At 40.2% G+C, this 27751-nt stretch overlaps 1 protein-coding gene across 1 annotated transcript in view; it reads right to left on the bottom strand.

The window, feature by feature from the left end:
* Nucleotides 1-12228, bottom strand: part of COPS8 (COP9 signalosome subunit 8) — a 306096-nt gene extending 293868 nt beyond the window's left edge. Inside the window, exons 1-5 of the mRNA XM_042452776.1 lie at nt 12037-12228; nt 6268-6338; nt 5721-5769; nt 3167-3299; nt 899-1006 (exon numbers count right to left, since the gene is read on the bottom strand). Coding sequence (XP_042308710.1) covers nt 899-1006; nt 3167-3299; nt 5721-5769; nt 6268-6338; nt 12037-12126 — 451 coding nt within the window. The 5' untranslated portion in view covers nt 12127-12228. The remainder of the gene's footprint in view (nt 1-898; nt 1007-3166; nt 3300-5720; nt 5770-6267; nt 6339-12036) is intronic.
* Nucleotides 12229-27751: the final 15523 nt, after the last annotated feature.

Here is a 27751-nt window from a genome sequence, read left to right as displayed (position 1 = left end):
AAGCTGACTGGTTGATTGTCTGGGATTCTGGGTGCTAACTCTGACAGCTCACCCCATCATGCAGCACTCGGACCTCAAACTGCCAACCTTCCGATCTTCAGATTGTCAGAATTGGCATCTTAACCACCAAGCCACCACATCCCTAGTTGTTAATCACCCTGATATCTTTAAACAGGAAAAAGTGAAAGTGTTTGACAATTTCATTACTATTTTAGGTTTTCATATTAATTTGTGTTGTCTAACTGAGGAAGATAGTTCAAATTAAATGTTTTATTCTACCCTGGACCCCTTTTCACTTAATAGGATTTGTTATTATATCAATACAGTGAACTCATTTCTCATAAATAATGCTAAAATTTTATACATCCTATTAACTGATTTATGTGTGAGTAAAGGTGGCCGTCCAAATCTACAGATACTTTATCCACTGATTCAACTTGTAAATATTTTTTAAGAATATAAAATATGAAATCCAAAAAACCTTGATTTTTGGCATTTTATATAAGGAACACCATTATACCAACCCACTGTATTTAATGGAACTTGAGCATCCACAGATTTTGGTATCCACAAGGTGCCCTGGAACCAAATCCAAGTGGATATTAAGGGCCCGCTTTATAGGGCATGCATAAATTTCAAAACTATGAATGTGCTCATATGTCCTGGTTCAACAGTGGCTCACTTCTCACTAGAACTCTTAACTCTGTGTAAAGAACTCATCTGATTTTGTTCTGTTTCTAGAACTGCATAAAGATTTGCATAGTTATAGATACTTAACAAACTAAGACATACTGATATGGTTACATGGATAAAAGAAGTGAAGGAAAGGGATGTTAGTGAGAATCATAATGGAGATCAGTGGGAAGATAGGGCAGACTGGTATGTGGGTTTTCAGTACCTTTCACTGCTTCCTCTACAGGAAGCCCAACGAAGGCAGCAAAGTCATCTGCACTTATTGAGGTATATGCTTGGGACACCAGCCCGAATGCTCGTCGCCTGGTTGCATCTGCAAGAGGGATAATTATAAAAAGAAAACATAGTGAATTATTTCCAAGAAAATACTCTGCATATTTGCACAATGAAAAAGTCAGATAAAAAAAATGCATGAATCATATCTGAACAAACTTCCTCATCTCACCTTACCTAAGGGAAAGAAAGAAACACTAAGACTGGCAGAGAAAAAGCAATGTTCTGATCAGCTAGTTTTCCGGCTAAAATGGTACAAAGCTAAAATGCCTTCCCCTGTTTCTGAGGACAGCTTGAAAAGGTATTTTTAAATTAAGTATTAAGTCAGACTACGCATTCTGGTCTACTTTGTGGCTATGGAGCAGACCTAGAAGCACCTTCCCATCTGAATCCCACAACTGCCTATGACCACTGAAGGTGCACTCACAGCAGTACCATAGTACTAGGCAGGCACGAACTTTTATTTTCTTTCACAAATGGCTTAGCCAATATAGCTTTTGTGCCCTGAAGCTCCATTTCCCCTTATATGTCTGGTTCTAAGGTTCCATGCTCAGAAATAGTTCAGCTCTCCTGTCTAACACCATCTATCACTATTAGCTAACAGCCACGTGGTGGCTAATTCCTATATGACTTCACTCACCATGTATCACTGATATCATAGATACAACAGTGACAGAATCTAAACCACCCCAAGCGCAGCCATTCAAGGTGTGTGTATAAACATCCTTATTTTAATAGAAGAGAAATAAAAACATCAAGAGTATTTAGTGTATAAAAGTATATGGCTTTAAAAGAACAGTTTCTTAAGTGTTACCAATATTCTAGTGCAGTGATGGTGAAGCTTTTAGAGGCCGAGTGCCCAAACTGCAGCCCCAAACCCACTTATTTATTACAAAGTGCCCTGTCCCTCTGACTTTCCAATAACAAATTCTGGCAAACTCTGTGCTGGGGCGACGGCACATGTGCCCACAGAGAGGGCTCTGAGTGCCACCTCTGGCACATGTGCCATAGGTTCGCCATCACTGTTCTAGTGTAACTTAACTCTAAACTTCAGCTGTTAATCCAAGTAAATAATGGCAGCCCTACTCTCTGCCTTCCTACCAAAGCTACATGCTAACACCCATAAATAAATATATATAATTTATTTCATAAGGTTCAAGTAGACAGAACATAAAAATTCCCAGCCAATCACCAGTGGCCTCCAACATTTCACGCATTCTCTGGCACTTCAAAAGCTAAGTAATAATTGTTAAATTTACAGCAATGACACTTTATCCTAATTAACTTTTGCACAAGCTATAGAACACTACAACTTCCTTCTCCCATCCCAGAGCCGTTCTAATAGGATACCATGGTCAATGGTATCAAAAGCCCCTGAGAGAAGAAGGGTCAACAAGGCAGCACTCCTCCTACTATTTATCATACACCTCTGGGGTCAGGCAGAACCTCTTCAGGAAAAGGAACACTACAGCCCACTCTCTCAGAGCTTCCCTTACAAAGTGAGATTTCTACAACACCTTGGATCTGCCCAGTCAGTCCACTTGGATTGGATCTTATCAGTCATAACAAGCAAGGGTTAACCGTGTATATGCCAGGATTTTCCCATAATATTTTATATTATGCATTTTTGTATTATTCTGCATTGCATTTTTACCTTTTAAGAATTGTATTGTATTTTGCATCTCCTGGACTACAACCATTTTTTTTAAAAGCAGCAAAAACAATATTCTGAGGTAGACTGACTTGTGGATCTTTGTTCACATCATAGCAAACGTGACCAAAGAAACTCTGAGCGTACATGCACACACATATCCCAACATTGCAAGAATGATGGCATTAAGTTCTGCCCATGGATGAACAACTTTCTCCTCAAAGGGCACAGGAAACATTACAGCCAGCAACCAAGAGTTCCTTGAGCTAAAGATACATCTGGATTTGCTGGGTTAACAACACCTGGCACAAATTTCCTTGAATTTATTTGGCTGGAGTTTGGGAAACAGTGTTCACAGAGGAGACGCTGGAGTGGATGGCTGCTTGTCCCCAGGAAATGCAACAACTCAATATGCATTGAGCACTTTTTTAAAAAAAGTAAAAAGATGGGATCAAAACAGAATAAATAATTAACTTTTTCGAGCAACCTCTGTGAAATCACAGATTCATCTTGCAAAGTAAAAAAGGACTATAAGAATGATGTCTATACCTCTAAGTGCTTCCATGATTGGCTGAATAGACTCTGACCACTGATGTGCACCAATTGTTGTATAAATTCCAGGAAAATCTCTCTGCCAGATTCTTTGCCCTACTGCCCAAATTGCACCAAGTTCAGGATTTGCCTGCAAAATAAGAAATGAGTCACAACAAAGCCATATTTGTTTCATAAATCACAACCTCAAAGCTCTCTGTCTACTTTAAATTACATGAAATAATATTTTCCCCTTGTATAAACCTGTCAGAGATGTGCAACAGGAGAGACTGTATCTGAATGAAAACAGACATAAATCTGTTGGAAAGAAGAAAGAAGCATTTCTGTAATGGATACTAGGATATGGGATCTATTTCTCCAGAAGTTATTTTTTGTGTCCTTTGCATCTTGTCTTCTGAAGAATTGCTGTTCTTCTGGACTATTATATAATTTTTTCTCTATTCTTTCAAGAAAATGATTTCTCTGTTCTTTCCAGAAATATTACCACTTTCTATTGCATTTTTGTTTTTTTCAAATTACATGATTGGAGTTAGCCATGTTGAGCGATTTATTATGAAGAGCCTTTGTGTCTCTGTCAGAAAGGTGGAATAAGATTAATGCTTGTGTTATTTGCCTTCAAATCACCTATTGATTTACAGAAACTCCATGCATTTTATATGTTTTTCTCAGGCAAGGAACACTGTCACTTTGGGTGTTCTTGGGAGAGAACACAGCGTTTTATAGACCTCAGAGGTGATTTTGCCAGATTCTTCCTCTGAAATACAGCTCCTAATATTGATTAGCTGGGATGCGGTGGTTCAAGTGGTTAAGATGCCTAGTCTGTTGATTGTAAGGTTGGCAGTTTGAGGCCTGGGTGCTGCATGAAGGAGTGAGCTCCCATCACTAGTCCCAGTTTCTGCCAACCTAGCAGTTCAAAAGCATGCAAATGCAAGTGGATAAATAGGTACCACTGAGATGAGAAGGTAAACAGCGTTCTGTGCAATCATGCTGGCCACATGATCACTGAGTAGTCTCTGACAATGCTGGCTCTTTGACTCAGTAATGGAGATGAGCACCGCCCCTATAGTTGGACATGACTTGATAGCTTTGTGAACGGGGAATACTTTTACCTTTAATTTTCATTGGCAGTCCAATGTTCAAGTACTAACAACTAGATAAAATTATAACTTGCCAGAGGATTTAATACAATTTTCACTGGCTAGGATGCTGGACGCTTAAGTCATGTTTCTCCCATAATTTCCAGTGCTTTTGTCGCTCTTATTTATGTCTTCTGTAGCACAGTTCCTGACTTTCATTTTGGCATACAGTACACCCCAAATGGTTCATTACTCTCAGAACTGTGACAATTTACCACAAATTACCCTAACCCATGCCATGCAGTGATATGTGACCTTGAAAGTGACCTTCTGCTTTTGTTCTTACTTCTGTGCTTGCTTTTGTCTCCTTCTTCTCTTTGCAATTGAAGCAGAAAGCTTCCTCCAGTTCCCTCTTCAGACCTCACTCCTCCTCTCCTCTCAAGTGCAGTGTGCAGAGGAATGTGCTCCTAGATACCTTCTCTTGTATTTCATTCAAACACAGGTGTCTTTAAGCTTGGAGAGGAGCAGACTGAGAAGGAAGTGGCATGACAGACGTCTCTAAAAATTTGAAGGGATGTCCTCTAGAAAATTGAACAAGCTTGTTTTCAGTTGCTCCAGAAATTGTAACATGAACCAATGGATGCAAATTTCAAAATGAGAGATTTCACCAAAATATCAGGAAAAACGTCTTGATGGTAACAGCTGTTCAGTGGAACAGACTACCTCAGAAGATGGTGGACTCTATTTCTTAGGAGGTCTTTAAACAGAGGATGGGTGGCTGTCTCTTGGAAATGTTGTAATTGCGTATTTCCTACATGGCAGAGGTTTGGATTTGATGTTCACTTCCAACTCTATCATTCTTGAATTCATAAACACTTTGAATCTGACACATATCCCATTCTTCCTAACAGAAGCAAAATTCACCATGAATTAACTGAAAATCAGGATGCTGCAGTAGTGAGTTGGTAGGGAATGCACATGTGCAGGAATAGCCAGTAAAGATCTCTTATTTTTCCTCCATGACATACTGTAAACCAGTTGTTCACAAACTCTGATCTTTCAAGTATTTTGAACTTCCGTTTGTGGAAGGACCAGCCAGCTTGGCCAATAGTCAGGAATTCTGAGAGATGAAGTCCAAAACATCTGAAGTACCAAAGTTTGGGAACCACTGTTCTAAACTATGCAGCTGAACTCTGAAAAATGAGGCCTATAAAAAGCTATATTCTCTCCCAAGAGCACCCAAAGTGTCATATAGGTTTTAATAACAGACTATATAGCTATCACACTCAGGTCTATGAAATACAATATATTTGTTGACACAATGGCAATAACGCTTCTACACATTAATGCTGAAAGTAGCGAAACTACTATTCCTGCACCAGCAATAATAAAGAATCTTTTAGCTTATGATTTCAGGAAACAGAACACATACTTTTATAGTTTTTCTCCTTTTTAAAGCACTGAAAAGTACTTACAGACTTAATAGCAGGAGGGATTCTTTTCCACAAATATCGTGCATTATTCCTAAAAATATAAAAATAACCTAATTGATCTAATTGGAGAGGTGGGGTATAAATAAAATTTTATTTATTTATTATTATAGTACTGGAAATCCTTACAAATAGGTAGAACTTCAAAAAACCAGATAGATCCATAAGCTGCAGATGACATTTCCCAAAACAGAAGCATAGTTTTACAATATAAAGTTTCCTGGTTGTTGGTTTTTTTTTAAAAAAATTCTATCATAAAATAGCACATTTTAGTAATAAATTAACTTTCTTGTACTACACAGTGTTTATAAACACTGCTTGATCACTAAGTGAACTGTACTAACCATAGATCTTCCAAAGTGCTTTATCTATGGCTAAACACAAACCAGGAACTCTGTCTTGTTTCTTTCCTAAGAATCCAGATCATGTAAGGATAAACAAACAGCAAAAAATAAATTTATAAGCATACAGCTTGCAACTAAGCAATTTTCAAATCCCAGTATCAGAGATATTAAGAGGAATCCTTACTTACATGTCATTATGCAAAAGGTACAAAGCAAGGAGTTGAGCGTAAACAGGTGGAGTTGCTATTCCGCCAGGGGCCTTAAAAAATCAAAATAATTTATTCAGATGATACAACACATATAGTCCCATCCCTCCTTTTCTCACAATACACACAGAGTGAGCTGCTTGTCTCGGTTTTATTCATTCTGATTTACATGGTCCCTGGATGCAACTTTAAAATGAAAAGTTGAGTGTACAAGTTTCCCCCCGTTATAGTTATAGTTCAACTTGAGGACCAATCAAAGAAGCAAAGCTGACATTTCTTCCCAGGTGATAAGGTGCACCTCTCTGCACAGAAGGACAAAGGTTTGCACTATTCTGTAGTAAGACCCTAAGGAACAGAAAGAGGATTTTACAACACTTAAAACTGGGAAGGTCAGCCTGTCCAGCTACTATGTCAAACTATGCAATTTGGCCTCTGCTGTTTTTTTGTAATCTAGTACAGCATCTAGTATCAAACCCAGCATGGTGTGGTGATTTGTGAATTGGATTATGACTTTGGATACAAGTTTGAATCCTTCTAAGCCATAGAAACCCACCGATTGACCTTGAGCAAATCACTCTCTCTCAGACTCAGAGGAAGGAGAAGGCAAACCCTCACTAATAAATCTTGCCAAGAAAACTCCATGATAATTTGAAGACACACAACAACACAACAAGCATCCAAGACTCACTCTCAAATTTTGTTGTTAATGTAATGACTGCCTAGTTCCTCCCTACCACTTTACTTAGTAGTGGAATGGATAGATCCTTAGACAACAAAATATATATTAAATGAGTACCCACTCTTTCAAGCCTTGTATATTTAGTCCAACCTGCTACCTGGTTTAATATAAAAGGTAAAAGTTGTGTATGAAAAGTGGAACATAAATAACCACAAAAAATAAACAGAGACTCATCTTCAAGTGGTATAAAAACCTTACTCCAGCATAGGAGGAATTAGTAAATTTGGCAGTGTCTGTTAGAAAAAAAGGAAAAAAAAGAAATGCAATGTTTTGGTCTCAGATGATAACTGCAATCTTTTGCCAGGATCCACCTGAAAAAAATCAGCTGAATCACCTAGATTTTCATTAATAATGAATGCAATAAACTATAATTTCAATATCATTTCCCTTCCCACCTACTTAAAAAAATTAACCTGATGATATAAAGATCTCAAAAACATGCATTTTTGACCTTTTATTAGTCCATAAAAGATATTACACAACCAACCCAAATGTATTTTTGACCAGTTTCCTATGTCTTTGTGTACTAACGACCACTGTTAAAATTGGAAGTGCAATTTCATTTCCATCCACAAAGGGTTTGTAATTTGTATTGACATCCTAACATATCAATGGCATATATATGTCTGTGCCTGGTTTCCACTCCACCAAATGTATCTGAGGAAGTACACTGAAGTCTATGAAAGCTCATGCTGCCAATTTCTTTCTTTCAGTTAGTCTCAAAGGTGCTACAAGATCTCTCTACATACTGTATTTAATAAACCTGACTCTGAGGTGCAGCAAAGAGGCTGCAATGCTGTGCATATTCAACTGGGAGTAATTCAGTGTTACTTACTTAATTTAGAGATGATCTTCAGAGAACTAGGTAACTGGTCCTTGACTTGACACTGTATCTCAGACTGAGATCAGGGACAATTTACTGCTCCTCCTTGAAGCAGGAGCTCCACAGCTGTATTCGGCCCCCAAGGCAGGCTACACAGTGCAATTACAGGGATGATCTTCATATTTAGATTGAATAGAAAGGCATAGGTTTTGACTGCCTAGCACTGAGCTGCTCAGAGATCATGTGTTACTATGTCCCATAGGTCACCTCGAGCCATCCTTGTCTTTCAAAATGCTTCTACTTCCCAACATACAAAGGAGAGCATGGGAACTAGTGGCATCTTGCTCGTTGAACAGCTTCTGAGAGATGTGCATTCATGAGCAACAGTTTATACAGAATTCAGTGAATGAAGGATGCAGCCCAGGGTTGAACTTCAGAAAAGGATTTGGGGACTACATTCCCATGGTGGACACTTTCTTCTTTTTTTATTTCCTGCCTTTCTTCCGATAACAGGGATTCAAGGTGAACACAGCCAAAATCTGTGGTGTATTTTAGATTACATCTCTTACCACCAATATTTAGGGAAGGCATTCTAACTTTCAGAAGATGGAAAAAACATACAAAAGGTGGGAAATCAAATGAGAGTGTAATCACATGGAGTATTCTAGAGGGATGGGCTGAGACTCCAGGAAGAGAAAAATCAGGTGCAGGGCCTGAAAGAGATTTCTGTATGTGTAGTCAAGAAATACCTGCTTTATCAAAACTTGAGAAATTTCAGGTTTTAGGGCACTCTAAAATTCCTGAAGTAACACTGACCTGCCTCACAACATACATTAGGCTGGGAATCATGAAGTCTTTTGGGTACTACTGGACTGGAGTTTCCATCAACCAGCACAGCCAATGATGAGGAATAATGGGATCTCCAATCTGACAACACTCGGCGGGGGGGGGGGGGGGGGAATACAATTCCTGCCACTCTTCTTTGTAGAAGAGTGTTCAAGTACACAAAGATAGTATACGGCATAGGACATATACAAATCAGATACCCACAAAGAGCCCTTATTCAAATACCTTCTGGTCATAGTTCATGTACTTACATGGCTTTCAATTGCTTCGGGTTTGAATATGCATATCGTTGCATGTAAAAAAGTAGCATGTAGGTAGAACTACAATTAATCTAGACCAGGTTGTGAAATTAAACTATACTCATTTGCATTATCCACTTGCAGTAGGATAAAAGCATCCATAGGATTTGAAAACACCAAAACACATAAAAATGAGTATACAACCATAGCTCAGTTAACAAGAGCTTCTGAAAAAGAAGCTCCCTTTCCTTCTTGTCCTCTGTAAAACTGAAAGGAATTTTTGCAGCACTAACATGGCAAGATGGTAAAGGAGAGCTGGAGAAACACAGGCTTTTGGTGTCAAGTTGCAGCTGTGTATGAAGTAAACAATGCAATAATGTCTGAGCCTGAAAAGAATCAGATTATGCTCTATCTGATCTTATAGTAGCTGTTGTGTGCCTGCTTACATCAGGCAAGGTAAAAGCTACAGAATCCCTTAATGGTCTTATATGAATAGCAAGAGAGAGAGCAAAGGGGAAAGTAAATAAGCATACTCACCAGCTAACCCAGCATAAAAGTACAGATCTGGAAGTTTAGCCACCAAAATGAACATTATAAGAAAAATGAATCCTGATAAAAGGAAATAATCCCTGGATGTACAATGAAAGAAACTGTCAAGGCATCTCAAGAAGATTTTAAGTTTTACTCTGATGAAATACGTTGGACTGCTCTTTTCTGAGTGTGGAATAAAATCTATTCCTATCTCCTCCATGGTCCACAACACACTGCAGAAATAATCCAGTTTGAGACTGCTTTAACTGCCCTGGCTCAGTGCTAGGGAATCCTGGGAATTGTAATTTACTGAGGCAACAGAGTTCTCTGACAGAGAAGGCTAAATGTTTCACAAAACTACAGTTCCCAGAATTCCCTAGCATTGAGCCAGGGTAGTTAAAGCAGTCTCAAAATGGTTTATTTCTGCAGTGTGTTTTGGACCAATATTATGGTCTCTAGGACCAGATTTTTTGTTAAAGATGTAATGCCCAAGAACACATTTACTTGGCTAACCTAGTCATACCTGTATTTATGCAGTTAGTTTTCATAAGATATGGTGATATACAGCCACTGACTTTGATGCTTTAGATGGGGTTCCCAAGTGCTGTTGTTTTTGTCCAGATGCTGTCCAAGACCATCAGACTGATATGTTTGGAGACCACATTACTTCAGACCATTCTCTGGATAATGAAATTGCTCGCTTCTTTTAAATTCTGCTTCATCATTCCCAAACCTCCTCTGCAAAGAAGAGCTCCATCCTTCCCACTGGCCCCTCTGCCACTACACACTCATTTGCTTCTTCCTCAAAGCCATGGCTTCTCTTGTGTTGTTCATGAAGCCACACACATCCCAAGCTCTTATGCTATGTGCCAATTTCATCCCTCCATTCTCAGACAAACCACGAAGGACCTTTCTCTACCCATGGCCTTCAAAAGCTGGAGAAAACGGGATGGGATCCTTCCTCATAGGTGAGCTGCACATTCCAAGGTTAACATAACTACTAGACACATTTGAGTTTCTCCCAAATCCAAGGAAGAAAGGGTCATGGAGTTTCTCTCTAGATACTCTCATCAGATTGATTGATCACTTACTGTAAGTCCATTTTGAAAGGCTGTCAAGAGGCAAAAGAAAATGTGACAAAATGCTCACAAATAAACAACTACAAATATACCATTTAGAGAGAACTTTGTTGTTGTTGTTGTGTGCCTTCAAGTCCTTTACAACTACTGGCGGTCCCGAGGCAAACCTATCACAGAGATTTCTTGGCAAGAGTTGTTCAGAAGAGGTTTGCCACTGCCTTCCCCTGAGGCTGAGCGATTGTGCCTTGCCCAAGCACCATGGGTTTACATGGCTGAGCTATGATTCAAACCCTGGTCTCCACAGTCATAGGCCAACCCTCAAACTATTACACCACATTGGCTTTCACTGTATACTAGACACCTAGTTCTCATGCAGAACAACAGGGAAAATATGCAGCCAGCAATTACAGCACATTATACAGTAAGGTTGGGAGCTGCACATGGATCAATTCATCCCACATATACATGATCCTGCTTGCTTGCAAAGTAACTAATGCAAAAAAAGACTATGCAAATATAGCAAAGAACTAGGTGTCTAGTATACAGTGAGAGCCAATATAGCACAGAGTAATAGGTCTCAGTATAACTGAGAACACAAATGTCTTTTAACCACAGCAGCTGTGTTACCAAAACTACGCATCTTGGCTCATCACGTATATGGGTGCTGTATGTAGAGAGACCTTGTAGCACCTTTGAGACTAACTGAAATAAAGAAGTTGGCAGCATGAGCTTTCATAGATTTAAATCTACTTGCTCAGATGCATTTGGTGGAGTGGAAAGCCAGGGGCAGAGCTATATATGCCATTGATGTGTGAGAATGTCAGTGGGATGGGTGCTGGTGTGTGCAGCCCAGTTATTCTCACTTTGCACCTCCTCTCTAAAGAAACCTCTCAACTAATCCTTTTAACACATATGAATGCACGAACTGGAGAGCCTGGCTTGATACTGTGTTGTTGTTGTTTCCAAATTATGTTGACCCTAAGGGTACCCTATTATGTGGTTTTCTTGGCAAGATGTGTTCAGAGAAAGTTTGCCATTGCCTTCCCCTGAGGCTGAGAGAGTGTGACTTGTCCATGGTCACCCAGCAGGTTTCATAGCCAAGCTGGGAATCAAATCCTGGTCTTGGGAGTCACAGGCCAACTGTCAAACCACTAGACTACGCTGGCTCACACTGTATACTGGAAACCTACTTCTCACGCAGAACAAGTTGTGTGCCTTTGCGTAGTTTCTGATGACATGAAGGCGAACCTCTCATGAGGTTTCTCTGGCATAGTTTGATCAGAGAAGGTGTGCCTTTGTCTTCCTCTGAGGCTGAGAGAGTGTCAAACAGAGTCTGGATGGCCATCTGTCACAGGCGATGCTTTGATTGGGAGTTCCTGCATGGCAGAAAGGGGCTGGGCTGGATGTCCCTTGCGGTCTCTTCTGACCCTGTGGCTCTAGGCCTGTGCTCAATGGGCTCCAAATGGAGGGCGTTTAGGAATGCCCTTCCCTTACCTCCAGCTCCTGGGTCTCGCACTGCTCCAGCAGCTTCCGGTATCCGAAGGCGCTGCTCGCAGCACCTACAGCCATCACAGCCACTGGCATCTTCGCTCCTTCTCCTGCCCTGGGGAAGCGGGGAGAAGAAGGGCACTTCCGGGAGGCGGAGGGGGCCCCGTCGCGCCCTTCCTGCGTCACTTCCGGTCCTCAATCTCTGACGTCATCCCTGCACATAGTTTCCAAAACAGTACACACACTGCAGAAATACTGTACACCAATCCACTTTTGAGGCTGCCCTGGCTCGACGCTAGGGAATGCTGGGAAGTGTAGTTTTTGTGAGGCATTTTTGAGCCTTCTTTGTCAGAGAGAGCTCTGGTGGGGCCATAACGAACTACATTTCCCAGGATTCCCTAGCACTGAGCCTTGACCGCAGTTAAAGAGGCCTCAGGCTGGATTATTTCTGACCACAAACACAGAGGCTGCATCCACACTGGAGAAATAACTCAGTTTGGCATCGCTTTAACTCTTTGTCTGGAATTCTGGGAGTTGGAGTTTTTGCTCTACTCTGGGCCCCACGACAAACTTCAACTCCCAGAATTCCACAGCCTTGAGCCAGACAAAGAGTTAAAGCGGTGCCAAACCTCGTTATTCCTCCAGTGTGGATGCTGCTAGACAAAAATACAGGGCTGGGTGGGGAGGTTTCGTCTCAGAATAGGGTGGCCAGGTGTTTCCTCACCGCAAAATGGAGGACAGGACCAAAGGAAAGCTAAAAAAACCACTCATAAAAGTATCAAGTCCATGTTTAATCCTGATCCAAAGGGAGAATGTTTTGTCATTCCTCCTGGTCTGGATAGGAGATGGAAATGGAGGGCATGTCCTGGAAAAGGAGGACACCTGCTTACCCTTTACTCAGTGGGCTCCTTAGTGATGCTCCCGATGGAGGACATTTGGGAATCCCTCCTGGAAATGGAGGGCATGTCCTGGAAAAGAAGGACACCTGCCTGGTCACCTTGCCTCAGAAGAACACCTGGGAGCCTAGAGATAGTGAAACCTGGCCTGCATTTCCCATTTCAGTCGATTTCCCTGACAAGGCTTGGGACAGGAAGACTGTCTATTGAAATATTTAAATATTTTTCAGTGTACCTGAGGGGTATATGTTTTCTTCCATATGCCAGCCCCAACAAAAGTAATAATAATAATAATAATAATAATAATAATAATAATAATGTTTATTTGGAACACTCTTTTCACCAAAGGGCAGAACATCAGCCATATATATTCAAATGATACAATGCTATAAAATGCAAAAACACTAAAATGATAACAGAACGTAAGGCAGATGCAGGATGACCAGAGGCCCTCCTTTTCCAGGACCTGTCCTATATTTCAACCTTCTGTCCAGGACAAATTCCAAAATGTCCTCCATTTTGAGCATAACTAAGAAGCACAAATTTATATCTCTCTGAGTGTTTGGAGCTTTTATTTGGTCTTGCCCTCCATTTTTCTTGAATAAACCTGCATTTTGTGGTGCCTTGTCCTCCTTTGTGGTTATCACATCTGGTCACCCTGGGAATAGCCCCCACCCAACTAACAGCTCAGACCATCCATTCATCTGGACCAGCCAGGGATGGGGCAGGAGAGGAAAAGAAAAGGTGGGGCACAGAAGCAAACATTCAAAGGGGACAGCAAGCCCAACAATGACACACACATCCATCACACAGATGCTCCAACCATACAGGAGATCTCAGAGGAGGCCTGGCTGGAGGGCTTGTCTTCTGCAGCAAGGTTCACAGTATCTAAGGTCAAGCAGAACCATGCTTAAGGCCTCCTTGTGAGCAAGAGAAGTCACAGTCCCCTGTATAGAAAGAAAAGTGTTGCACAGAGGGGAGTTTCTGGTCTTTCTTACTCTGGTCATATTTTGTGTAAAAATGACTTTGGTTTATTATGTGGGTTTTGGGGGCTATGTGGCCATGTTCTGGAAGAGTTGATTCCTGACATCTGTGGCTGGCATCTTCAGAGAATGCTGGCATGGCAGTGAGGGGTATATATACTGTGTGTGACCCTTGGTTGAAAAGAAGTGATTTACATGTTAATCTCTGCATTGGTCTATTGCTGAATGGTGGGAGGATATGCAAGAAGGATTTATGTCTATTTAATTAGACTTTGGTTTGTTCCCAAGCTGTTTTTTTTCTTAAGACACACACACACACACACACAGAGAGAGAGAGAGAGTGAGAGAGAGATCTGCCAGTGGAAATGTAGTTCATTATCAACACACAAAATAGTCCCCTATACTGGAGGGAGTGACCAGGCAGGCCCAGCTCCACCAGGGCTAGCCTGAAGAAGAAGAGCCCTCCCTCCAGTCCAGGCCTCAAAGGGAGAGAAGAACCACTGGACCTCATCTCCTTTCCCTCCACCATTCCCTTCTCCTTTTGTGTCGTGTCTTTTAGGTTGTAAGCCTGAAGGCAGGGAACCATCTGATTAAAAATAATAACTGTAAGCCACTGATAGCAATTAGGGCTGAAGGGCAGGGTATAAATACCATTAATAAATAAAATGGAAAATCAAGGTTTGCTATTTGGAATTTATACTTTTTAAGAATATTTTCAAGCCATGTATGCTTGAATCCGTGTATAAAAAAAATCAGTGTATAAGGAGGGCCGACTGTATTATCTGAAAAACTGGATAGATGGAAACAACATAATTACTAAACAAGAACTGCAAAGTTTGATAGGTTTGGAGCAATTCTATAATGTGAATCCCCAGGAATTTAAATGGCTAGTTCAGGAAAGGAAAGTCAAAACGGTGGCAGATGCTGCTAAAATGGTGGATGAAATAGTCTTAATTAGAGGAGATGACCGGGGGATGACAAAAAATAAGGAGGGATCTCAGTGGAAACATAAACAGGACCCCAAAACATGGAAAACCACTAAAGAGAAAAATAGTGAAGAAAAAAATTATATCCTGGTACCACAATAAGAATGAAGCTGAGAGAAAAGATGGTGGGTTGAGAGAGTGTGAGGTGACCCTGACACCCATAAGAGAGATAGTTGGTCTAAGGAAGAGCAAACAAAAATCGGTGACAGATTATGTTATGAATGTGTAAAACCGGGACATTTTAGACACAATTGTCCAAAAATTCATAATAAAAATGTAAATTACCTTATTGCTTAAGAACGGTTAGGCCTACAGATAGAGAAGGTAGTAATAGAGAAAGGGCACAGCCTGCAGTTACCATGAAAATGACAGTTGGAAGACCAACTGACAATTGCGAGGCCCATTGTCCCAAGTCATGTCTATTGATCACAGCGGTACCTCACAAAATGAGACCAAACATCATAGAGAAAAGATACCAATAAATAAATCATGTAGGTGGGCCTTCCGTGACTCAGGGTCAGAAGTGTGCATAATCAAATCACACTTGATACAACCCCAATATCTGTGCCCAAATGACCAGGTATTTATAAAAGAGCTAGCTGGACCTGCGTTTTCAGTGCCAGTCGCTACATTAACCTTAATATTTAGAGGACATGAACTGCAATGACGATTTGCAATCTATGATTCCATTCCGACAGACTGTCTATTGGTAGTGATCTAATTAGACACAGTCAAAGGAGGGAAGAATTAGAAAAATCTTCCAACTGTAGTAACTTATCTTTTTTTATTTGTACCCAGTCTTTAATCTAATCGAGACAGCAGGCATGGTAATATAATTTAAAATTTGGCAGCCCTAAACTTCCTTTTCCCTTACTGTCCTGTAATATTTTTAATCTGATCCTTGGTTTCTTTTTATTTCATATACATTTAATTAGGTCCTTATCCCATTCTTTAAATGGCTTATCACTGGATATAATAGGGAGGTTTTGAAATAAAAATAATACTTTAAGAGTGATGTTCATCTGTATAGCTGCTATTTTCCCAAGCCATGAAATTTGTTTCCCCAATTTTGTAAATCTTTTTTTGATATTATTCCATAATGGTATATAGTTGTTTTTGAATAAATCAGAGTTTTTATTTGTAATGTATACATCCAAATATTTGACCTTACTTTTTATTTCAAAATTTGAAAGGGCCTTAAGTTTTGCACAGTCTTTTTGCTTTATATTCAGGGGTAGAATATTAGATTTATCCTTGTTAATTTTTAGACCTGCATATTTCCCATACTCTTCTATTACATTTATATCAGCTTGTTCACATTAGGGCTACATGCAAAGGGCATGCATTCAGGCTTTGATATCCCAATCCACTCTGTCTGTTCTTTGCACTGGCTTCAATACAAGTAATAGTCCCCATGGTAGAAGATAGGAAACTCTGGCCCCTTGGGGTTAATCCTGATTGCTCCAGGTCCAGGTTCTTTTCCTTTCCAAAGAAAATCTCTCTCACTTGGGAAAGGAAACCCCACTATCTGCAATCACTTATTTTGGTTAACAACAGGAATTCTCAATGTCTGCCAGTTTTCCAGCGATGGAGGTGGAAACATCCTATAATATCGATTGAATCCATCTCTTGCTCAGAAATAGGCAGGAAAAACAGACTTGAAGGAGCCAATGCCATCAGAGGGGGCAACCCTTACCATCCCTCAGTCTTTTTCCTGCCTCGCTCCGAGTAGGCTGTGTTTTTACTTTTCTCCCCCTTCCTTGACTTTGTCTTAAAGCCTTTAATAATTTTTTTAATATTTATTATATTCTTCTTATATTCATGATCTGTTCTCTCCTGCTTTGGCAACTACCTGCAAAAACAGCTATGGTTTCTTTAGTCTTGCTCTATCCTTTTGACTTAAACAAAGTCAGGCAGGGAGAGGCAGTCCAGAAGCTGCCTTGCATTGTCAGTTTTCAAAGTGTTTTTGGCTTGCATTGCCAGTTTGAAAAAGACCTCAGTTGCACAGAAGTGTGAGTGGAGAGTTTCCCTCCAAAACCAACTGCCACCTCCTCCTCCTTCCTCCATGATCCACTCGGATTGAAGGGATCAGAGAGGGTTATAGAGGGTTTTCCCCATCTTCCCTTAGTTGGATATTTCAGTCACTCCTTTGGGGACATGTGTCTAAACAATTTATTTATTGTGGTTCCCTTTTTAAAAGAAGAGGCAAAGCTGCAACTTAAGGTGCGGCAGCCGTTTTGATTAAGGACACCAAAAAGAACAAACGCCTGCTGCTGCTTCTCCAGTCTGCCTCTGTTAAAACAAAACAAAATATTAAATGGAGTTCATTCCTCAGAAGAGGAATGTGATCTGAATAAATAAATAAATAAAAATGAGGGCCTTTCAGTAGCTCCTGAAAGCTCCTGAAATCTCTCAGACTTTGCAGACTGATGAGCTTTTATTATTATTGCATTTGTTTTTATGATATTATTGTATAAGACAATTAATATATTGGGGTTTAATGACACCTCTGAGCAGTTGAAGCTGGATGATCCTGATCTTCCTCAAGGGAAGGATTTTCCTCCCCACTCCAAGTCTGGGCCTTCAACACCAAATACAGTGGTACCCCGGGATACGAAATCACCGCCTTACGAAATTTCCGGGTTACGAAAAAAATCCATTAGAAAAAACTGTTTTGGGTTATGTTTTTTTTTTTCGGGTTACGAAAATTTTTTTGGGTGCTTTTCGGCGCTTTTTCACACGGAATCGCGGCTTCCAGCGCTAGCGCCTATGGCAATTTCGGCTTGCGAAAGATTTCGGGTTACGAAGGGCTCCGCGGAACGGATTACTTTCGTAACCCGGGGTACCACTGTACTCTATTTCATACAGATTTTATCAAAGTCATAAGGCTTCCATAGCTTGTTATTGTGAGACCAAATCCAATAGCTGTTTGTGTACAGACACACACACACACACACACACACACACACACACCTCAATTTGTCATGGGAATCAACAGATCCCACTTGTGGTAGCTAGAATTTGTGCTCAATAAAGTTGTCTCTGCTATTTCCATTTTTTTCTAAAACTATGTGTGGCCTACAAACAAAAAGACTTGAGGTCAAAATAAATTTCTGCCAGAACATTAACAAATGGTTTAAGGTTGTGGCTATTTCAGGAGACATAGCGTAAATGTGATTCGATAGAATCCAAGACCACAATTGGTTCACTTCCAATACAAAGACAGATTTGACTAAACAATTGACACATAGATGCCCATTACAAACAAAATCTGACATTTCCACCTCTTACTGGGCACAAATTGTTTAAAATAAAGTCTCTTGGTTGAGACTAAGGATAAAAACAAAACCTTGCCATCTTTTATTTTAAAAAAGTCATTTCCTACAATACATTCCTCTAATGAAGAATGATAACTTTCCTCTGTTGTCTAAATATGACAATGGGAAGCCTTCTGAGAGGAAGATGGCTCTGATGCAGGGATTCCATCTTTTGACAGGCTTCTTCTGACTGAGCACTATGCAGTGTTACTACACAATGCAGTTAAGATTTTAAAATATTTTCGAGGCCACCTCTCCACTCCAATTAGTCTACAAGAAACAGTCTTGATTTGCCACGAGGCAAATGTGACTTTTCTTAGACCAGGGCCTTCAATCCTAGAGACACTCTCCAGAGCTGTATCCACAAAGATACCTTATCTTCTTTAACAGTAGGAAGGTCGAGATTACGGGGGTTGGAAATATTGGAGATGAAGCTCCTTTGTACTGCCTTTGCCCAGCTATAGTGCTCTTGTGAGATGACAACTGTCAATAGCCAACTGTCAGTGTGTCTTTGTCTATGGATCCTTTTACACAGGGATGATAACTTCGAAAAATGAGGCCTTTCAAGCTTTTCCTATCCAAAAACCATAAGGAAAATACTCTAAGAGAACCATTCACTGTACTAATAGCATATTCTAATTAGGTGTTGTTGTATGCTTTCAAGTTGATCCTGCTTTATGGCAACTCTACAGCAAATCTATCAAAGAGTTTTCCAGGCAAGATTTGTTCAGAGAAGGTTTGTCTTTTCCTTCCTGTGAAGCTGAGTGACTGGCCCAAGGACACTTGACAGGTTTCCATGGTTGATCAGGGAATTGAACCCTAGTCCTCAGTATCATAGACTCAGTACAGATAGGTGTTTTGCGCCAGCTTTGGGCCAAAATTAGGGTTCTGTAGGGCTTGGCATCTGCACGCGCCCAGCCCTACTATCCCAAACAGTGCCGCACCGTGCGGATGTCACTGTTGTGTAGAAGCACACCAATGGCACCCTGCGTGTGGTGCAAAAAAGAACCTGCCAGGAACGGATTCTATTTAGGCCTCACAGAGATTGCAGCATCTGTCTGCTGCAGCCTCCATACGGGGAAGAAAGGGACGGTCTCTGGCCACCCCTTTCTCCCAATCTGTACAGCCCCTAGGTCTAACACTCAAATTCACACAGTTCACACTGCTAACCTAATAGAATACGAAAATGAAATCCATAGCAATATTATCCACACTGTACAAAATCAAAACGCTTTAGTTGCCTGAAGTTATGGATCTAGGCAACTAACAGTGACAACAGAAACTACCGGATACTTTATTAAAAAGATTTTCGATTAAAAAGTTTAAGTGACGTTCTTCTGCACACCCCATGCAAATAGTTCCGCTTGTGGATTCATATATGTTATCTTTTCTTTCTTACAACAACTCACAAAGTAGGGCAGTATTATTATTCTTATTGTTGCAGATTAAGATCTAAGGCTGAAAGAGAGCGGCTTACTGACTTAAGCTTTTTGGTATTTTTCATATATACTTGACTATAAGTCAACCTCATATATAGGTCGAGGGGAAATTTTGGGGCCAAAATAATAGATTTTGATATGACCCAAGGGTAAATTGAGGGTAATATTTAGGAGAATGTAACAAAGGATGTAAAGGATGAAGCAAAGGAAAATGAGGCCAAAGAACTTACAAAATTCCGGCAGGCATAACTGTTTCTGCTCATCCTAAAGGCTGGATGGATGAGGAGGGAACTACAGTAAATGGTGGCTGTGCAATATGTAGGGGAGATGACCAGGTGCAGATGAGGCTAAGACAATGCACAAGGATCACTATCCTTGAGTTTCTGTTAAACCTGGGTCTCATTCCCACTTACAAAAAAAGCGGTTTGCGATCCAAATCAATGGACCGATTTGACAGCGCAGCGTGGTTCCCACTACATTTGCCCCAATCACATTTTTCCCTGCAAAATAACCCACCTGCGATTCACATTCATGGATGAATCAATTCAAAATGGACCTGCTCCAGCCAGCCGAAGGACAAATTTAAATCGATTCCAATCTTCATCTGCTTCACACTTGTGCTAAATTGATGTGTCCAAAAAGACACAGAAAATATCACCATCAAAAAGAAATGGATCTGGTGTATGCCCCCCCCCAATCGAATTACTTCAGCAAATCGATTTAAGTGGGAATCAGGGTCATTTGAACCAGTTCAAACTGAATTGCAATCTGGTTTAAAAGGTAGTGGGAATGAGGTCCTGAAATCTTCACATAAAGCTGGAAAAACTGAGTTAGAAAAATAGTAAAGCCATGAAGGATATTTCTCAGTGGGATTCACCTTCCCATTTACCATACTGAAAAAACCCCAAGGTTTTTGTGTGGGTGAAAATTTACCCCAGGTGCACAAAGATCATATGTTAACACCACCCAAAAGTTGCTCCAGCCTTTGAGACTAGACTATCCCCCACTCCCATCTCACTTCCCAAATTATCTCTAAAACACCTTAAGTCCAACAAAGTTTTCTTGGGAAGTGGTTTTCCTATAAAAACAATCCTTCTCTAGCAATGGTTAACAAATGTTTTCCAATTGGAACACAGAAATATAATTAATTAAAAACAACAACAATCATTGACATTGTGTTAAAGATTAAAAGTAGGATATAAAAAGGCAGGTTTTGTTTCAGAAGACTACTTGGTCTAAAATCTGAATTCCTAGTATTTCTCCTGTATAGTTTTTAACACCTTGCCTGATGAAGAAGCCAGTGGAGCTTCAAAAGCTTAGAACATGTATATTTTGCATTTTGCTTAGCTCAATAAAGGTATCACTGTTTGGTGGATTTTTATGTTACTGGATTTGCATTCGTAGCAATTAATGTTTGTATCTGAGGCTCTAGAGAAGTGCCATGTTCAAGTGATGTTCTTTGAACTGCCTTTCCCTTTCTCTCCTTTCAAATAGTTTTAAAAATTTATGATATTGGATTTGCATTTGTAGCAGTTAATGTTTGCATCTGAGGCTCTAGATAAATGCCATGTTCAAGCAGATCATTGTACTGCCTTTCCCTTTCTCTCCAGGTGGTGGTGCTAATGTACTGCTAGCTGTGGTCTAATAACTGTACCTGCCATGATTTCTCAGGAGGGAACTTTGCCTCTTACTCTCTATAGTAGAAACAAGTAGTGAAAGTTCTTTGTGAGATGTGTGTTTTATTAAGTTTTGTATGGTTTTAAAATTAGTTTACATCGTATAAAGTGGAAGCTTTAATTTTTTCTTTTTTTAAAAAAACTGTTTCTCTTTGGAGGTTGCCTTGGGTCCCACTCTGGTAGAAAGGTGGCATATAAATGAAATAAATAAATTCACTCACAACATAGAAACATAGAATCTCAGAGCTGGAAGAGCAGGAGCCATCCAGTCCAACTGCCTGCCATTCAAAAATACACAATCAAAACACTAATGAGAGATGGCCATTCGCCCTCTGTTTAAAAACCACCAAAGAAGGGGACTCCACCACATTTCAAGGCAGTGTGTGCTACTGTTGAACAGCTATTACCATCAGGAAGTTCTATCTAATGTTTAGGTGGAATCTTTTTTCCTGTAATTTGAATCCACTGTTCTGTGTCTTAGTCTCTGGAGCAGCAGAAAACAAGCTTGTTTCATCTTCAATATGACATCCTTTCAAATATTTAAACATATATGTTGATTTACCTTGCTCTTTTTAGCTAATCACTTTTGTAATTTCTATCTATGTATACATTATTGTTTCCCCTTTCTACAGCAAGACAATCTCTAGTCTTGGAGAAATACAGTATATCTTTCATGTTGGACTTTCTTTCCTAAAACAATAAGGTAATTATCATTTGATAAATATTTCAGCTGAATACTTATAAAGAAATGCATATCAGTGTGTTTGAGTTTTGAAGGACTAGAACCATTAAGCAAAGATCATGCTACAGGGTGATAGTTGCTGAGCTTGGAAAAGTTACTTCTTTGGGAATTCCACGTTAATATGGCCCTTGGGAATGGTGTCTTGCAGGGATCTGGGAGCTGTAGTTTAAAAATGTACTTTTCAGACTCTGCATTTTCTTACCGCTCTGGACACACACAATCTCACCTGATTTCAAAAGCTCAGCTCAGCTATATTATATATCTCTTCCGGCAGGCCTACCCTCCTGATCTTCTATAAGAGATCATAAGAAGATGCTCCACTCTGAGCAAGATTATATGAAATTGGATGTCGATATAGCTATTTTATTGAATTAATGGTAATGTTAGGATTTTATTGATTGTATTTTATATGGAATTGTATTTTATTGTTGTAATCCCACCCTGATCTGCAGGGAGAGGTGTGAAATAAATAAAAACTATTATTATTATTATTATTATTATTATTATTATTATTATTATTATTATTATATCTTTAAACAGCACCATGAGTGCTTGTGGTGCTCTGTGGGGAAAGGGAGTGAAGGCAGAAAGAAACAAGGAAAGAAGAGGCAACCATTTTGATTCTGTACCTTTAGCTCAATGGCAGATTCTGTGAAAGGCTTTCTCTCATCTATCAATCTGCTCGGTTTCTGTGTACGCTTTTAGGAATGGGAGGGGGGGCATATGATTTTGCCATTTGGAAAATGTGTTCAGCTCCCCTTGATAATGACAAAGAACTTGTATTTTACATGGCTATGGAAAAGAAGCCAGTGTAGAGATTTTGTAGGTCCATTACATAATCAGAGCAATAAGAGGCACAAGTGATTCTGGCATAGGGTTGTAATTCTTCATTACTATTCTGAGAACAAGCAACGAGTGATGTTAGTAGTTTTAGAAATATTTGTTGTTGTGCAGAAAATGCTGTTTTATGTACAGAAAATGCTGTAGTTGTGGACTTAAGGGCTAAACAGACTGCCCCTTTGGGGCGGCCTGTTGCCGCTCCTTTCAGCACCAGATCGGGGCTGTGGCAACTACAATGTCACGGCCCTGATCTGGCCTATCCCCTGCACTGATGCCGCTCCTTTTTGTGCTGGAGAAAAAGTGCCTTTGTCGTCACCACGACACTTTCCGGTGCTCCTTTAGGCGCTGCATCCGAAGGAGCACCATGATGTCACCCGCCATGCGATCAGGTGCACGGTGTGATGGCAGCATCGGGGCATGTGTCATGCAGACGCCATACTCTGCCCTGAGGCTTGCATATAACACTGGGCTGTACAGTTTCTCACTCTCTCCAAAATTCTCATGGTTTTTGGAAAAAAAATAATTTTAGCAGAATAAGTCCCAAATAGCAAAGATTTTCATCCCTCTTTTGACTGCAGAGCTCAGACAATGAAATATTAGGGAAGGAAAAATTGCAGGTGAGATGTGACCAAGACATAGTATCGAATATTTATATGGGGCAGATTGGCAAGTTGGCATTTTTGCAATATTATAAAGTAAAAGTGAAGATTACATGATTTGATAGCAGACCAGATAACAGGAGCAAACGTTGTTGATGCCTTCTTGTCATTTCTGACTTATGGTAACCGGAGATGAACCTGTCATGGGGTTTTCTTGACAAGATATATTCAGAGGGGCTTTGCCTGTGCCTTCCTCTGAGGCTGAGAGAGTATGACTTGCCTAAGGTTACCTGGTGGGTTTCCATGGTTGGTTGGCGATTCAAACCCTGGTCCCCAGAGTCATAGTCTAACACTCTCAAAGCACTACAGCATGCTGACTCCTCAGGAGCAAAGGAGAGAGAAGCAAAAGGGAAAGAGTTGGAGATATAGGATTGAAAGGGGGGAGCAGTTCATGAGTACAGAGGCAATCTAGATGTCACTTGCATAGATATGTATGGAAAGGCATTTGATTTGATAAGGTTACCTACAGGGAGTTTGTACAGAAAGAAAAGCAAAGAGGCCAGGGAAGTTCCTGGAGCTGAATGACACCAGCAGAGAGTGGGAGAGCTTCTCAGTATGGGAATGCGAATAGAATAATTTACAGGTGGGAAAAGAGTAATCTATGGCCCTGTGCACACTGGCCTTAAAGCATGGTGCATGGTTTCACGGCATGTGGCATCATGGCACTTTTGCATCCAGATGACACAGCGCCGAAAGAGTGCCGTATAGCAGCGGCACAGTAGCTATCCTGCCCTTTCCAGGGCACAAAAAGGAGCCACTTTTTTCCATGTCCTGGAAAGGCCAGATCGGAGGCGTAGCGTGCGGTTGCCGCAGCCCCAGTCTGGCTGAAGAAGGGGTGGTTTGCACAGCCCCTAAGTGCAAGTGTGATGCAGTGTTTTGAGTGTCAGATTATGACTCTGGAGAGCAGAGTTCGATTCCCAGCTCGGCCATGAAACCTACTGGGTAACCTTGGGCAAGTCACATGTTCTCAGCCTCGGGATAGCAATGGCAAAACTTCTCTGAACAAATATTGTCAAGAAAAACCCATTATACATTCACATTTAGGTCGCCATAAGTCATAAACTGTTGGGACTGTTGGAGGACTGAATTGTGTGCGATAAACTCCGTTTTCTGCCGAATGCGCACGCACACGAGCGTCCTCTTTCAGTCCCCATAACGTTTAAAATTGTGTGTGCGATAAGGTTCTAAGTGTTAGAATCCTTGGATTCTATCAGAAATGAATGGATATTGGAGAGGTTAGAGATGGTAGAGTGGGAGGGATGATAGCTGTGGGCTGAGAATATTTAGTTTAGGTATAGATTCTATTGGCTTAGGGGGAGGGCATATACTGATACTTTGTTATTTGTTGCAAGAGGCCTGGAGTGTCAGTACAGTAGAATGTGGTGTTAGAAACTCTTAGTTAAGCATAAAAAGGGGGGAGCGAGGGGGATTTGTAGATGAAAAAGGAGGGAAAAGAATGTTGGGGGAGGAGTTTCTGGGGATTTTGTATACAGTATTGTAATTGCTGGAGATGGGCAGTGTCAGTTTAGAAGCTGAACTAGTCACAACTTAGTGCTGTCTTTGAAATCATCAGTAAAGTGCTGTTTGTTTTTACTTCAGACCTGACTGATTGATTGATCCAAGAGCTAACTGACCATTCTGACACTAAGGGAAGACTGAACTGCATCTTTGAGTTTCTGTAGGAAGAGTAGTGCTGTTTGGAGTTACTGTGATGCAGGTCTAAATTCTAAAGATGGGCTCCCAGAATCAGTGGAGGCACTCTGTGAAGGTTTGCCTTCCTGTGCTTTCCTGGAACTCACAGCTCTGTAAACTTTACCTCTCAAGAGAGAGTGAAATGTGGGTTAGCAAATAAAGGCATCAATTCTTGGTAGCAACGTAACTGAACTGTTTTTGAAGTGCCTGAAAAATGATAAAGCCTTCTGTCACGGGAAACTTTGCCTACTCTGGAATAGGTGTTTGCTGCTGTTTGCAACTGATTTTGACAACTTTCCATGTTCAGAAATGCATATAAGCAGTCCTTTTTGTCTGAGATGTTACAAATTTTTACAAATATTGATTTTGATGTCTCAAACAGGATTCCATACTTAGTGGAGTTCTGATTCCTGTTGTATATCTGCATCTCACGTTAATGGCAAGAGCAATGGTAGGAGAAAGGATAGTAAAAATGTGGTTTTAAAAAGTATTTTGGAGGGGACATACAAAATACCTTGGTTGCAGGGGCACATGACTCACGTGTTGTGCTCATCAGTATTTCCTATGAAAGAATCAAAGCAAAACTCACCTTCTGTTTTCTACCTATAAAGCAGACTTTGAAAAATGATTCTGAGCCAGAAATTAGTTGTGTACGTGAGAGAGTGTGATTGATCCACCACATGATTTCCATCATGAACAATTAGTTTATAAAATATGCAGATGAGCCTGTCTAGGTTTGGGGACGATAATACAGCAACCTTAGTGGTTGAATTTGTTGCTGTTGCCGTGTGCCTTCTAGTAATTTCTGACTTATGGTGACCCTAAGACAAACCCATCATGGGGGTTTCCTTGGTAAGATTTGTTCAGAGGAGGTTTGTCATTGCCTTTCCCTGATTCTGAGAGTGTGCAACTTGCCCAAGGTCACCCAGTGGGTGTCATGGCTGATCTGGGAATCGAATCCTGCTCTCCAGAGTTCAACACTCCAACCACTACATCATGTTGGCTCAGTGGTTGAGTATGTGTTACAAAAACTATAGGATGTGGCTTCCTGCCCTCTTCTCATAGCAGCTTTTCTCTTTCAGATTTTCAGTGTCCTTTATTGTAGATGTAAAGGTTACCTACTTCCTCTTGTTGGCTGTGTTCACTGAACAGAAGCATTAGACTTTGAAAAACAGGGAGCCTGTGATGCAAGGTTCTTAGCTAAAAGACATTTCTCACCTGATAAACTCCTGGAAAGTTTTACTTGAAAGGGTGGAGTGGAAACCTTCCAGGAAATCCAAAACTGAACGCCAGATATAAAAAGGGAAATTTAATTTCACACACAAAGTATGCAGAATATTGACACAAAGCCAACATAAAGAGTCCCCACACCCTTCCGCATCTCTTGAGGATTTTGGTTTATACTGATGAGGCCTGCTCTCAGGCAAAGCACAATAATGACTTCCTTCCCGAAAATCAAAGTTCATTTTACAGAAACCGGTTGAACTGTTCCAGCTTCTTGCAGGCAAGCCTTTTGCACTTCTAAAGAGAGCTCAAAGGAACTTTGCTTTCACAAATGGAGAACTTTAAGAACTGGGCTAAGCATTATTTGATTGCTTTTGCTTTTGCTAAACATAATCGAGGGCAATTAATTTGACTGAACAGGAATGGCATATCAGCCCATCATAAAGAAATAAGCTATTATTCCTCTCCTCCCCACACACACCTTTTCCCCTTGCTATATGCTAAAATGAGTACCCAGACTGTTGGGGGCAAATTAGCTTACTTGCTAATTAGCTTACTTGCTGTTCACCGCTATGATCTTTGGAATAGCGGTATATAAATAAAACAAATTATTAAAAGTTATTAAATTATATGTAGATGTGGACCAGAATAATGAATTTTTTCATGGAAAACAAAGTTATAAAAATTGTGTTAAATATAATTTGGAGAATACATATGGACATACATTCTTTTTTCTTAAGGACAGAAATGTTATAAGTTAATAATGAAGATTAATTGGAAAAGACTTCTGATATGTTATATCAATCACTATTGGAATGTATGGAATATTTGCAAGTGAAAGGAAAAGTGCGATAAGTAACATATAAAAGACATTAGATTGGAAAGTGAAAGGAACAGAAGATAAAAGAGGATTGTGTATTTGTATGTTTTAATTCTTTTTTGATATGTTTTGTTGTAAATGTGGAGGAAATAAATAATAAAGATATGTTTTTTAAAAAAAAAGTAAATAGTTACAGTAGTTAATGCAATCTGCATTAATGTAATTTGCATTAACTACTCAAACTTTACAGGCCATGCACACCTAAAGAGTCTTCCTACACCTTCCTACAAGCAGGTCATTACTGTTCCTTAGATGCCCACATGACTTGTTTTCCCTTACCCCGTATCTGCAAAGCATGATCAAGAAAAGGAGAAAGAAGTTGTTTTTTGTGGGGGTTTTTGGGAAAGAAGTTCTGTATGACTTATAACTGCCTTACAAATTATAACT

This window comes from Sceloporus undulatus, chromosome 1 (assembly GCF_019175285.1).
Source record: "Sceloporus undulatus isolate JIND9_A2432 ecotype Alabama chromosome 1, SceUnd_v1.1, whole genome shotgun sequence".
NCBI classification, from domain to species: Eukaryota; Metazoa; Chordata; class Lepidosauria; order Squamata; family Phrynosomatidae; genus Sceloporus; species Sceloporus undulatus.
Note: the sequence above shows the minus strand (reverse complement) of the source record. Positions and strands in the feature narration are given on the sequence as shown.